At 47.5% G+C, this 14,562-nt stretch overlaps 1 protein-coding gene across 1 annotated transcript in view; it reads right to left on the bottom strand.

The window, feature by feature from the left end:
• Window positions 1–7,156, bottom strand: part of lhx5 (LIM homeobox 5) — a gene marked incomplete at both ends in the record, with an annotated part of 11,196 nt that extends 4,040 nt beyond the window's left edge. The window contains 5 exon segments of the mRNA XM_079257189.1: window positions 2,234–2,291; window positions 2,293–2,400; window positions 3,927–4,204; window positions 5,190–5,413; window positions 6,984–7,156. Coding sequence (XP_079113315.1) covers window positions 2,234–2,291; window positions 2,293–2,400; window positions 3,927–4,204; window positions 5,190–5,413; window positions 6,984–7,156 — 841 coding nt within the window.
• Window positions 7,157–14,562: the final 7,406 nt, after the last annotated feature.

Below are 14,562 nucleotides of genomic sequence, written 5' to 3'. Positions count from 1 at the left end.
CATGCTAATTAATGTTGAGCAGAAGTTGTAATGTTGATAATGCTAATCAGCCGTTAGTCAGTACTGTAACAATGCAAATGCTAATTAACCATCAGCCGGTACTGTAGTGATGCTAATGCTAATTAAAGATCAGCCAGCTCTGTAACATTGCTAATGCTAATCAACCAACAGCCAGGACTGTAACATTGCTAATGCTAATCAACCAACAGCCAGGACTGTAACATTGCTAATGCTAATTAACCATCAACCAGTACTGAAACATGGCAGCGGCGTGTTGCAACGTGTTTGTCGTGCGTCTGAATGTGCTGAAGGTGAGATAGTGTGAAATGATTCAGATGTGTTATCAGTCTGCTGTCAACACCTGAGCTGCTGTTCGCTAAATACGGTTAGCTTTAGCTCAAGCTTTTGTCAGCAGAAGTACAGTAAATACTGAACACAAAACATTTAAATAGTTGTTTACATGAGCAAAACGCGATTCATGGAGCTTCGATTTGCTCTGAAAGTGTGTTGATGGTAGATTATTACCATTATTTTCTCCAGAATCCTGAACAAAACTGCTTTTTTACTTATTGTTATGCTAACATCGAAGGGAACCAAAGAAACGTTTGTTGGCATACATCAGTCAGCTGTTGAGTTAATAATAATTCATTGTCCATGGCAACCGGTACAATCGAAGGTTGGAGCGGGAGGGAATGAGTGTGTTTGTGTTTTTTTCCTGTCTATAAAATATCTTGAGATGGCATTGCCGTGATTTGCCACCATATAAATAAAGTTGAATTGAATTGAATTAAATAGAATTGAATTGTGACGCCAGCTGGCGTGGAGGAATGGATGACAGGAAGCTGTGCTCTGTGTGTTCCTGCACCATCACGCCGCCTCCTCGCCACTCCTTCCTCCTGTTCTTTAGGCTCGGATGTGACGAGAAGCAGTCGGCAGGTCAAAGGTCGGTCCGTTCAGCGTCCTGGTGACGCTGCAGCGTGCTGGGACTGGTGGGAAATGGTCCCATTGCACGTGTTCTGGTGAGGCTGGGCTGGAAAGGCTCACTTTGGATCCATTAACAGTAATGAAACCCTCTGATTGGAGCCGTTCTGTGTGAGCAGCAGCTTCCATGGGGATCAATGGCAGATTTCCCCCGGAGCTCCAGATGTTGCAGGAGCTTTGCCAGCAGATGTTCCTCTCCCTGCCATCCAGTCTGAGCGCAGAGGATCCGTCGCCAACAGGTCAGATAGCAGGAATATCTGCTGCTAATTGGAATCTCTGATCAGGGGAAACAATGCGCCGCTTTTCCAAACATGCTAATTATCTGATGCCAGAAGCAGCCGCGCTACTTCTGGCCGACCTTGAGAATAAACAAGAAGCTCGTGGTGTGTTTATGTGCGGGAGGAAGACAAGGGGGGGGGGGGGGGGGGGGGTGTGTGGAAGGCAGCGTTAGCCCTGCACACTATAATTACACTCACACATCGCACCAGGCTTTCCTCGCCGGGCGGTGGCGGCGGGACGCCAGGCGAGCAGGCTGGAGGGACAGCAGAGGGATGGAGGTCCTCTGGTTTCTCCTCCCTTCATCCCAGCCTCCAGTTTATTGTATCCTCAACGCTGAGACCCCCCCGCAGAGACCACCACAGATTTCTTCCTCTCTGTCCACCCGCCTCCGGATCAAATCCCCGACACTCCTGTTGGCCACAAATGTTTCTGACGTCTGGTTTTCAGATGGTTGGCGAGGTCAGAGGTCGGAGGCCTCTCAGCGGCTTCACGTCGGAGCCGTTCCTGATGCAGGTCTTCACACCTGAGCTGCTGGTTGGAACCTGCGTCTGTCTTTTGTTTCCTTTCTGCGGCGCCGCTCGGCTGCAGGGTCACCGTGCAATCAGGCGGAAGCTGCAGCGTTAAAACAAGCTTCATCCGGCGCTTCAGTCACGGCGGGTTGCGAGGAGGACAGGAGGATGATGCCACGTCGGGGACACGCTGATCCAGCTCTTTCCACTCAGACTGAGAGAAACAAGCATCATCCCTCCATGTTGTTTCATGTCAACACGACCTTCCATCCGTCGCTGCAGCGGGACTGAAGCAACCTTCCTGTGATGCATCGGGCTCCTCACGCGCTCCTTCTGGATGATTTCAGATCCTTCACGGTGGGGATGAGGTGTGTGAAACAGGAGTCTCCTCCTCGGGGACGGCGGTGTGTTTCGGACAGAAGACCTGCTTCCAGCAGCACAACGTCTCAGAACGGCTTCCTTACCTCCGTAGTAGCCGTAAGCGCCGGGTCCCAGGATGTCTGCGTCCTCCAGCCTCCCCCCCCAGAGGCCTCATCCTCCTGGGGCCCCTGAAGAAGGCGTGGCGTCGGGCCCCCAGCGCACTCAGCTGCTTCATTCGCCGCTCTTTGGATCTTCTGTTCTGAAACCAGACCTGAAGCAGAGAGCAGCGTTCAGACTTCCGCTCATTCAGCCTCTTTCACACTTCATGCTAAAATCTGCGACTCAGCCTTGAAACGATGTCAGGAAGTCAACTTTTGTTCTTTTTAAAGCCTTTTTCAGAAACTTTCATCTGTTTCTCACAACCGGATGAGAAAGCCTGACTCTCCGTGGCTTCTGGGCTGAAATCCAGGCGAGCCATCCACCTCCCAGTCCCACACGCAGAGAAAAGCAGCGTGAACTTAACCTGGGACGTCTTCCTGGTGCCGCCGCGGCGCTGGTCACTTTGCCAGGCTAATTATCAGAGCTGTGGGCTTTGTGCTGCAGGAGGAGACACATGAAGACATTTCCCTGCCACACGATGCACCTGAACGCACCATCACACACCTCGCTGTAAGTCCACATGGAGAACCAAACTGTGAAGCAGAATCTAAAACCAGAATATGATGAATAAACTTCCTCTGAAGAGGAACAAAGGAGGAGCTGACACCATATGGAGGAATGTCTTTGCATTATAAGCACATAACACATTGTGCCTCGCTGCTGCATAATGATGTGTGTTCACACACCATGCTAGGCTACACCACAGGCAGAATCCCACTGTGCTGCAGATTAACAAAAACACACACACACACACAGAACACACCACTTAGGCTCCGCTCTGCGTGCTCCAGCAGCAAGGCAACACCTGCTTCTGGAGAACAGTCCTCTGACTGTAGGGGAGGTTTTTATGGAAATGCTCTGGCTTCCCATGAGAGAGCGTTGCTTAGGGATTACATCCCCACTGGAGGAGCAGCGTGGCTCCCCGCGTCCACTCCAGTTAACACACACCCAACATGACCACACAGCCTCCATTTTGGCTCCAAGCAACACGCAGCAAGGTGGAGGGACGGACTGACCGAGCGGAGCTCACACACACGCCGAGGCGCCTGCGGTGTGTGAGGCCGGGGCGGTGCCGTGGAAACGGGCTGGAAGTGAGTAAAGCGGAGAGGTGGGAAAGGGGAGGGTGGGATGTAAATCTGTGAAATCAGCGATAATTACAGCGAGTGCACAAAAAGCCACATCACAGTTGGCAGAGATGGTGCTAATCATCCTGACACAGTCTGCTCCTGTGTGTGTGTGTGTGTGTGTGTGTGTGTGTGTGTGTGTGTGTGTGTGTGTGTGTGTGTGCGCCCCTGGCAGAAGGAAAAACGAAAGCAGCTTTGTGGAATTTCACGGCTCTGCAAAGTGCATCGTTTCCGAAATAAACTGCAGCTTTTCACTCAACATCTTTCTTATCAATAGATCTGATTAGCTGAAGATTTAATGACGACATCCTGACGTCACTGACGACATTCTGACGTCACTGGTCAGATTTCCTGCACATTAACATGTAGAAATCATTTCCAGGTAGTGTCCTGATCAGACTCCATCTTATTCATATCAATAAAACACGGAGCCACGCGCGCGGCGCAGGCTCGTGCATGTTGCTGATGGTGCGCGTGCCGTTTGGACGTCTGTCTCGCGCACGACGCGGCTCACCTGGATGACCCGCATGTTGAGTCCGGTTTCCTGCGCCAGCTGCTCCCGGATGTGGCGCGTGGGCTTCGGCGTGGCCACGAAGGCCGCCTTCAGCGTCTCGAGCTGCTTGGCCTTGATGGTGGTCCGGGGCCCCCGCCGCTTGGCCCCCGAGTTCTGCTCCTCGTTCTCTATGTTGTTCGTTTCCTTGTCAGAGGACGTGGAGTTGTCCGTCTCCTTGATGTCGTCCTGGATCGGGTCCTGCAGGTCCGGAGACAGACTCCTGTCCGTGCACGAGGACACTGGGGAGCGCGGGGAAAACAAACATGGGGGGAGGGAGGGGGGGTAATTAGGTCTGGTTATCATTACGCATCACAATTATCTGATTTAAAATGATCTGCAGCAAAAAGCCAAATATGAGCTGCAATAATAACAACAACAACAATAATAATATTAACAATAATAATAACAATATTATTATTATTATGATTATTATTATTAACAACAACAACAACAATAATAATAATAATAATAATAACATTTAATTTGTTTAAAAACAGTTGGATTTTTTACATATTTAATAATAAAATAAAAGAAAATAAATCCGAAAATAAACGATAAAAAAATGAAACATTTTTTCTGATTAAAGGCGGAAATAAAACAAATTATAATAAATGCGCATGTGCGAATATTATTAAAGATCAAATAAGGTGTTTTACAGCTTTAGCGCGCGCGAGTGTGTGTGTGCGTCCTTCTTTAATTTTAAGCACGACCACACACACACACACACACACACACACACACACACACACACACACACACTGTCCGTCCACGTCCAGCAACAGAGGAGGAAAATATTGGAAGAGTTTGTTTGGAGATGCTCCGCGAGCGCAAATAAAAACAAATAAACAAACAAACAAACAAAAAAAAAAGAAAAAAAAAAAAAAGAAAGAAAGAAACAACACCCCCCCCACAAAAAAACGAACAAAGAAAAACAAACAAAACACAAAAACCAACACAGAAAAAAAACTCAAATCTCAGCTTTTGCATCTTTTATTTTACACCTCAAACGGCCTTTTTATAATTATATTTATAATAATAATAATAATAATAATAATAATAATAATTGTTGTTGTTGTTGTTGTTGTTGTTGTTGTTAATAATAATAATAATAATAATAATGATAATAATAATAATAATATAATCATTATTATTATGATGATAAATCAACTTTCTGAGCAGAAACAGTAAAACGTGGATCTTGTGAAGTCGCGCGCGCCGCCTCACCTGAGTTCAGGTTGACTTCCTTGATGGCTCCGGAACTCAGATAATCTTCTTTACACACAAACTTGTTCTCGTCGATGACGTAGAGCTCCTCTCCCGTGGACAGCTGCTTGTTACACACCATGCACGTGAAGCAGTTCAGGTGGAACACCTTGCTGCGCGCCTTGCGGACCAGGTCGCTGGGGGAGATCCCCTGCAGGCAGCCCGCGCACTTGGTGCCGAACCTCCTGCACACGGAACACACACACGCACACACCTTCAGGCCTTCATGCACGAGCATTTCAGCACATTTTACCTTATTCTCCATTTTCATGTCACAATAAAATACAACTTTATTTACACCTCCCTTTAAAAACAACAGAGTGCCACAATGTGTGTGTGTGTGTGTGTGTGTTAAAAACAACAGTTGTATTTTATAACCTGTCTGTAAATTACAGGCTTTTTATCAAAGGTTTAAAAATGTTAAAATGTTCAAATGAAATATAAATAATTCAAGTAAAAATGTGTTAATAGATTATTAGAAATAAAACCTTTTATTTACAAGACAGGAAGGATTAATATCTAGAATATAAATAAACAGAACATAAATAATGAGAATATAAATAATGAGAACATAAATAATGAGAATATAAATAATGAGAATATAAATAATGAGAATATAAATAATGAGAACATAAATAATGAGAATATAAATAATGAGAATATAAATAATGAGAATATAAATAATGAGAACATAAATAATGAGAATATAAATAATGAGAATATAAATAATCAGTATATTAATATATTCAGAATATTAACAGCCAGAAAGAAGGAAAGAAAGGAGACGTGATGGCGGCTCCGTGACAATAACCCACGCAGGACGCATTAGTGACAATCAGCACATTGTAACTGAGGAGATATTATGGGATTAAGCGGAGCAGCAACATCTTAGCGTGGAAATCTGCTCCTAATCCACGCGCACGCGCCTCGCCGACACAAACACAAAGAAATCAGCTTTCAGAACAACTTGGATGTTTTTCACATATTTTAGGAGCTGATGTGTGATGCCCGGTGTACCTGGTCCGTGTGTGTGTGTGTGTGTGTGTGTGTGTGTGTGTGTGTGTGCACCTCTGGGAGAAAGCAAGCTTGTGTTTTGTGGAGCATTGTTTCCCTCTAATGTAGGCTTGTCTCTGCGTATGGCTCCACTGTCCCCCTTTCACATGCACGCCCCCCCCCCCCCCCCCCCCCCCCCCCCCTTCCACAACAAATGGACACATTAGGGTGATTACTGCCGTCCTGCTAATGGGCCCATTTCAATCCGCGGCTTGACGGAGACCCGCAGTAACGTGGCGGCCAAGGCCGCGCGAGGCCAACCTGCCCCCCCCCCCCCCCCCCCCCCCATGTCATTCCACAATTTGGGAGAAAATAACAGAAACAGAGTGATGCTAAGAGGGATGGAGCCTGATGGAGCGGGAAGAAATCTACCAAACATTATAATAATAAGATCTTTATGATTATTTTATTGATTTATTTTTATTAGTTATAATAATAATAATGATAATAATATTTATCTAGATCTCAGAAGTGATTATTTAATACAGAGGATGGTTTTAAAGCAATATTTCTATGAACTAAAATGCATTTTAAGTGGAATGTCCCACTAAAATGAAATAATATTCCTTTTGAAATAAAAGGTTATATTTCTGGTTCGTCCTGGCCGGAAGCGGCTCGCGGGGCTCGGACCTGCCTGGACCTGCGCCCCCCTCCCCTCCCCTCGCGTCCTGCAGGTCCAGACCCGGCTGTGTCCGGGGTTACCTGAAGAAGTCCAGCTTGCAGTAGAGCTTGCCGTCCCGGGAGAAGCACCTCTCCGTCAGGGCGCAGCTGCAGTCGCAGCACTGCACGCACTTGGCGTGCCAGGCTCGGTCCAGCACGTTGAGGAGGAAGCGGTCCAGGATGGGCCGCTCGCAGCCGGCGCAGAGGACCATCATGCTGCCGGCCTGCAGGACGCACAGGGCCGACCTTCCCACGCGGACTGCGCTGCTCGGACTGGGGCCAGCCGGCTCCACGCGGAACAACGTCGTGGCTCCGGGAGGTGTGCTGTCCCGCGGAAACTGGAGGCCCCCCCTGGACAATCCCGGGAAGTGGTTCTAGTCCTGCTCCTCGTCCCAATCCACGAGCCTTCAGCTGCGCCTGCTGGGCAGAGCAGCCATGTCTGCTGAGACCCGCAGCGGGACCAGCATCTTCCACGCGGGTCTGGGGGCCGGTCTGGTGGGGCTCCTGGAATCTCCTCACCTTGCTACTTTCACATCACTCTGGTCCGTTATCACGAGCTTCTGCCAGCGCGCACAGCATCCTGCGCGCGGATTGGAGGACGTGCTTGTTAATTCCGCGCCAGACGAGCCAATCAGAGCGCAGTTGTCATGGTTACACCTTCATGGCTGTAGCCTCCGAGCAGGACCCGAAGCGCGCAGATACCTGGGCCGTTTCCACGGACACGCGCTCAGGTTGGAGCGCGCGCGGGTGGGGGGGTCATCCGCAGGTCGGACGCAAACACTCAGAAAAACTAAAGAACCGGAAGTATAAATGTATAAAAACGAGTCTGAAAGGAAGAAGTCTGGAGAAAGGGTTGGAGCGCGCGTGCGTCGCCGTGTCCGTGCAGGCCAGGAGGAGCAGGAGGAGGAGGAGGAGGAGCAGCAGGAGGAGGAGCAGGCCTTTTCTCATGCACAAAGCTATTTACAGGGAAATGTGCGGGATTATCTGCAGCTCATCAGCAGGAGAGCCTCGTTTAGTTAACAAACACGCGACGTGTTGATCCGTGTCCGTGGACCCGCTTCAGCCTCACCTCCGTGGTCATGCACATTCATTTCAATGACATTAGCTGTGAGTTCTCACTCATTTCAGGAGGTTTAGGCCTTTCAAGACAATACTTAGAGAAGAAAAGATAAAGAGCTTCTGTTTCTGTCTGTCACCTCACAAACAACATGTTCTGTTATTTATCATAAAAACAATTATATTATAATATTATATTTTATAATATTATATAGTATTATAATATAATATAATATAATATAGTTTCAAATTATATTGAATTATATTATAATATAAAATATATTATATTATATTATATTATATTATATTATATTATATTATATTATATTATATTATATGATAATTGATGGTGTGATTTTCTCTGATCAACATTTAAAAGAAGATAAATGATGGTGGGAAAGCAGCCTGGCTGTGTCTGAATGGCTGCTTTGCTTTGTGCGGGGAAGAAAAGCCTGTTTGCCGGCTTTGTTCTGCTCTCCTCGGCACACCAAGCACCACCTTCCAGCAGGGACTCACCTGGAGAAGAATGGAGGAGCTGTCCCTGGTACTGAGCGTGGAAAGCACCAAGGACAGCATCCGGTTTGCTTCTTTTCTCTCACTGTTCTGCTGAAAGTCGTCTTTATCCTCTTTATGATTAGATAATACCAGAACATGTTTGTTGTTATTTTCCTGCTAATCTAAGACATGTTTCTACATGAAAACATTCCAATAAAACCTTAGAGATGCTAAAGAAATCTGGAGTGAATGTCTGGCTGTCGAAACATTTTGTTCTGATTCAGGTGGAAGAATTCAAAGCGAGACCTGCGACATCTTGGTGAAGCGTTTCTTTGCTCGCTGCTTGTTGAAGGGATCTTTGCATTTGTTTGTCAGTGCAACAAACAGCCGACACATTGAATTTCCAAGGACTAACACATGAAGAGGTTTGTTTATTTATGTCTCTGAAAGGTCTGCAGCGGTACGTATGGCTTTCCTTTTCAAGCAGGAGCCATGCAGAGCAGAGATCTCAACGTAGGAAACTCTTTTGGTTTTTTATTTTCACAGAAGAACTTCATTCCTGTTTGAGCTGAAACGAAGCTTTAGAGAGATGGATGTGGGACAGATCTCTGCTCCAGTCCCTCCACTCTGCAGCGTGACAGCCAGACACCTGAGCAGACCGGCTCTTCCCCTCTCCTGCTCCCCCCTGCAGCCTCCATGCCATGTCACCCCAACCCTGAGGCACACACACACACACACACACATGTTAGACCACCTCCAGGGCCCCTCTTTGGCAGGGCCAGTCCCAAGGGAGAGGTTAGTATGATGGATGTCTGATTGGTAGCCCTCCCTGAGGGCCTCCCTCTCCGTCACCTCTCTGCGCTCTGAATTAAAAGGCCGTTTGTCTCCTCTGAGTCCTCAGCTGTAGAGCGCTGGCCTGCAATTTCACAGCACTCAGAGAGAGAGGGAGACCATTACAGAGGAGGTTGTCAGGGGAGCCATCAGAGCCCGGACACGCCTGAGGGACTCTTTCTTTCCCCTATATCTTCCTGGCTCCCGTCTCCAGCAACACCTCTATCACACTGCAGGCAGCACGCTCAATGTATAAATATATAAATATAGAAATATCCACGGCCTGCTTACAGCCAGGGCTGCAGAGATCACATCACACACACGTAAACGCTGCTCTGACTGGAGCTGACACGCACACACACACAACCCGAATGTACTCAACACATGAGAAGAATTTCCTCTTTCAAATCCTTCGCATTTCTTCAGATCAAATCAAAGATACTTCTCCTGATAAGTTTGGATTTATTCAACCAGCGGGACACAAAGGAGACGCATGACGTGCACGTCATGAGCAGCGTGCACGTCATGAGCAGCGTGCTGAGAGGAAGCCATACGGCTGGTGGAGGCCTCCCAGTCTGCAGAGCAGCAGCATGTTTACATCAACGCCTTTCCACCTCCGAGGAACCTTCCGGACCACCTGAGTCCAGACCGAGCAGCAGTAGACCCTCCTGGGGATGAAGCTGCTGAGAGCAGGAGGAGATGGTTCTTCTGGAACCGATCCACTGCTCTGGACGTCAGCGGATCCTGTGAGACCGGCTGGAGGAAACTGGACATGACTGTTCTGGAAACAAGCAGGTGTTTTGTAGAGATCTGACCGAATTCTAATGAAACATTAAAACAAAGAAATGTTTGTCCTGTTCAGGAGGTGACAGGCGGACCAGGACTGCTGTCCTCCTGCGTTCATGTTGTGTTTTTGTCTCCTGCATCGTCCTGCATCGTCCTGCACCGTCCTGCACCGTCCTGCATCGTCCTGCATCGTCCTGCACCGTCCTGCACCGTCCTGCACCGTCCTGACATCGTCCTGACATCGTCCTGACATCGTCCTGCATCGTCCTGCACCGTCCTGACATCGTCCTGCATCGTCCTGACATCGTCCTGCACCATCATGCACCGTCCTGCACCGTCCTGCACCGTCCTGCACCGTCCTGCATCGTCCTGCATCGTCCTGACATCGTCCTGCATCGTCCTGCATCGTCCTGCATCGTCCTGCACCGTCCTGCACCGTCCTGACATCGTCCTGCACCGTCCTGTATCGTCCTGCATCGTCCTGACATCGTCCTGCACCGTCCTGCATCGTCCTGCACCGTCCTGCACCGTCCTGCACCGTCCTGCACCGTCCTGCATCGTCCTGACATCGTCCTGACATCGTCCTGCACCGTCCTGCACCGTCCTGCATCGTCCTGACATCGTCCTGACATCGTCCTGCACCGTCCTGCACCGTCCTGCATCGTCCTGACATCGTCCTGCATCGTCCTGACATCGTCCTGACATCGTCCTGCATCGTCCTGACATCGTCCTGCACCGTCCTGCATCGTCCTGACATCGTCCTGCATCGTCCTGACATCGTCCTGCACCGTCCTGCATCGTCCTGCACCGTCCTGCATCGTCCTGCATCGTCCTGACATCGTCCTGACATCGTCCTGCATCGTCCTGCACCGTCATGCACCGTCCTGCACCGTCCTGCACCGTCCTGACATCGTCCTGACATCGTCCTGCACCGTCCTGCACCGTCCTGCACCGTCCTGCACCGTCCTGCATCGTCCTGACATCGTCCTGACATCGTCCTGCACCGTCCTGCACCGTCCTGCACCGTCCTGCACCGTCCTGACATCGTCCTGACATCGTCCTGCACCGTCCTGCATCGTCCTGCACCGTCATGCACCGTCCTGCACCGTCCTGCACCGTCCTGACATCGTCCTGACATCGTCCTGCACCGTCCTGCACCGTCCTGCACCGTCCTGCACCGTCCTGCATCGTCCTGCATCGTCCTGCACCGTCCTGCATCGTCCTGCACCGTCCTGCACCGTCCTGCACCGTCCTGCATCGTCCTGCACCGTCCTGCATCGTCCTGACATCGTCCTGCATCGTCCTGACATCGTCCTGCATCGTCCTGCACCGTCCTGCACCGTCCTGCACCGTCCTGCATCGTCCTGCACCGTCCTGCATCGTCCTGACATCGTCCTGACATCGTCCTGACATCGTCCTGACATCGTCCTGCATCGTCCTGACATCGTCCTGCATCGTCCTGCACCGTCCTGCACCGTCCTGCATCGTCCTGCATCGTCCTGCACCGTCCTGCACCGTCCTGCATCGTCCTGACATCGTCCTGCACCGTCCTGCACCGTCCTGCATCGTCCTGCATCGTCCTGCACGGTCCTGCATCGTCCTGACATCGTCCTGACACCGTCCTGACATCGTCCTGCATCGTCCTGCATCGTCCTGCACCGTCCTGCACCGTCCTGCATCGTCCTGCACCGTCCTGCATCGTCCTGACATCGTCCTGACATCGTCCTGACATCGTCCTGCACCGTCCTGCACCGTCCTGACATCGTCCTGACATCGTCCTGACATCGTCCTGCACCGTCCTGCATCGTCCTGCATCGTCCTGCACCGTCCTGCACCGTCCTGACATCGTCCTGACATCGTCCTGCACCGTCCTGCATCGTCCTGCATCGTCCTGCACCGTCCTGCATCGTCCTGCACCGTCCTGACATCGTCCTGCACCGTCCTGCACCGTCCTGCATCGTCCTGCATCGTCCTGCACCGTCCTGACATCGTCCTGCACCGTCCTGCACCGTCCTGCATCGTCCTGCATCGTCCTGCACCGTCCTGCATCGTCCTGCACCGTCCTGCATCGTCCTGCATCGTCCTGCACCGTCCTGCATCGTCCTGCATCGTCCTGCACCGTCCTGCACCGTCCTGCATCGTCCTGCATCGTCCTGCACCGTCCTGCACCGTCCTGCACCGTCCTGACATCGTCCTGCACCGTCCTGCACCGTCCTGCATCGTCCTGCACCGTCCTGCACCGTCCTGCATCGTCCTGCACCGTCCTGCATCGTCCTGCATCGTCCTGACATCGTCCTGCACCGTCCTGCACCGTCCTGCACCGTCCTGCACCGTCCTGCACCGTCCTGCATCGTCCTGCACCGTCCTGCACCGTCCTGCACCGTCCTGCATCGTTGGAGATGATGAACGCTGAAGCTGAAATGATAAACATTGGGCTCCATTACCAGACGGCTTCTTAGTCTCATTCATTCATTCATTCATTCATTCATTCGTTCCTTCTTTCATTCATTCATTCCTTTATTCCTTCGTTCATTCATTCATTCATTCGTTCCTTCTTTCATTCATTCATTCATTCATTCATTCATTCATTCCTTCATTCATTCATTCGTTCTTTCATTCATTCATTCCTTTATTCCTTCGTTCATTAATTAATTAATTAATTCATTCATTCATTCATTCATTCATTCATTCGTTCCGTCTTTGATTCATTCATTCCTTCATTCAATCATTCATTCGTTCTTTCATTCATTCATTCCTTTATTCCTTCGTTCATTCATTCATTCATTAATTCATTCCTTCATTCATTCCTTCCTTCCTTCATTCATTCATTCGTTTGTTCTGTCATTCATTCATTACTTTCTTCCTTCCTTCCTTCATTCATTCATTCATTCGTTCCTTCTTTCATTCATTCATTCATTCATTCATTAGTTCCTTCGTTCCTTCCTTCCTTCATTCGTTCCTTCATTCCTTCATTCATTAATTCATTCCTTCATTCATTCATTCATTCATTCGTTCCTTCGTTACTTCATTCATTCATTCATTCATTCATTCGTTCCTTTATTCCTTCATTAATTAATTAATTAATTAATTCATTCATTCATTTATTCGTTCCTTTGTTCATTCATTCATTCATTCCCTCCTTCATTCATTCATGCGTTCATTCATTCGTTCGTTCGTTAATTCATTCATTCATTCATTCATTCATTCGTTCCTTCATTCATTCTTTCATTCATTCCCTCCTTCATTCATTCATTCATTCGTTTGTTTTTTCATTTGGTCATTAATTAATTAACTCATTATTTAATTAATTAATTAATTCATTCATTCATTCATTTGTTCATTCATTCATTCATTCGTTCCTTCTTTCATTCATTCATTCCTTTATTCCTTCGTTCATTCATTCATTCATTCGTTCCTTCTTTCATTCATTCATTCATTCCTTTATTCCTTCGTTCATTCATTCATTCATTCGTTCCTTCTTTCATTCATTCATTCATTCATTCATTCCTTCATTCATTCATTCATTCGTTCTTTCATTCATTCATTCCTTTATTCCTTCGTTCATTAATTAATTAATTAATTAATTCATTCATTCATTCGTTCTTTCATTCATTCATTCCTTTATTCCTTCGTTCATTCATTCATTCATTAATTCATTCCTTCATTCCTTCCTTCCTTCCTTCCTTCCTTCATTCATTCATTCATTCGTTTGTTCTTTCATTCATTCATTACTTTCTTCCTTCCTTCCTTCATTCATTCATTCATTCGTTCCTTCATTCGTTCCTTCATTCCTTCATTCCTTCATTCATTCATTCGTTCCTTCGTTACTTCATTCATTCATTCAGTCATTCATTCGTTCCTTCGTTACTTCATTCATTCATTCAGTCATTCATTCGTTCCTTTATTCCTTCATTAATTAATTAATTAATTAATTCATTCATTCATTCATTTATTCGTTACTTCGTTCATTCATTCATTCATTCCCTCCTTCATTCATTCATGCGTTCATTCATTCATTCGTTCGTTAATTCATTCATTCATTGATTCATTCATTCATTCGTTCCTTCATTCATTCTTTCATTCATTCATTCATTCATTCATTCATTCGTTTGTTTTTTCATTTGGTCATTAAGTAATTAACTCATTATTTAATTAATTAATTAATTCATTCATTCATTCGTTTGTTTTTTCATTTGGTCATTAATTAATGAACTCATTATTTAATTAATTAATTCATTCATTCATTCATTCATTTGTTCATTCATTCATTCATTCGTTCCTTCTTTCATTCATTCATTCCTTTATTCCTTCGTTCATTCATTCATTCATTCATTCCTTCTTTCATTCATTCATTCATTCATTCCTTCATTCATTCATTCATTCATTCGTTCCTTCTTTCATTCATTCATTCCGTTATTCCTTCGTTCATTCATTCATTCATTCGTTCCTTCTT

Source organism: Telmatherina bonti, assembly GCF_933228915.1.
Source record: "Telmatherina bonti genome assembly, chromosome: 17".
Taxonomy (NCBI): Eukaryota; Metazoa; Chordata; class Actinopteri; order Atheriniformes; family Telmatherinidae; genus Telmatherina; species Telmatherina bonti.
This window is presented reverse-complemented; position numbering and strand designations above follow the sequence as displayed.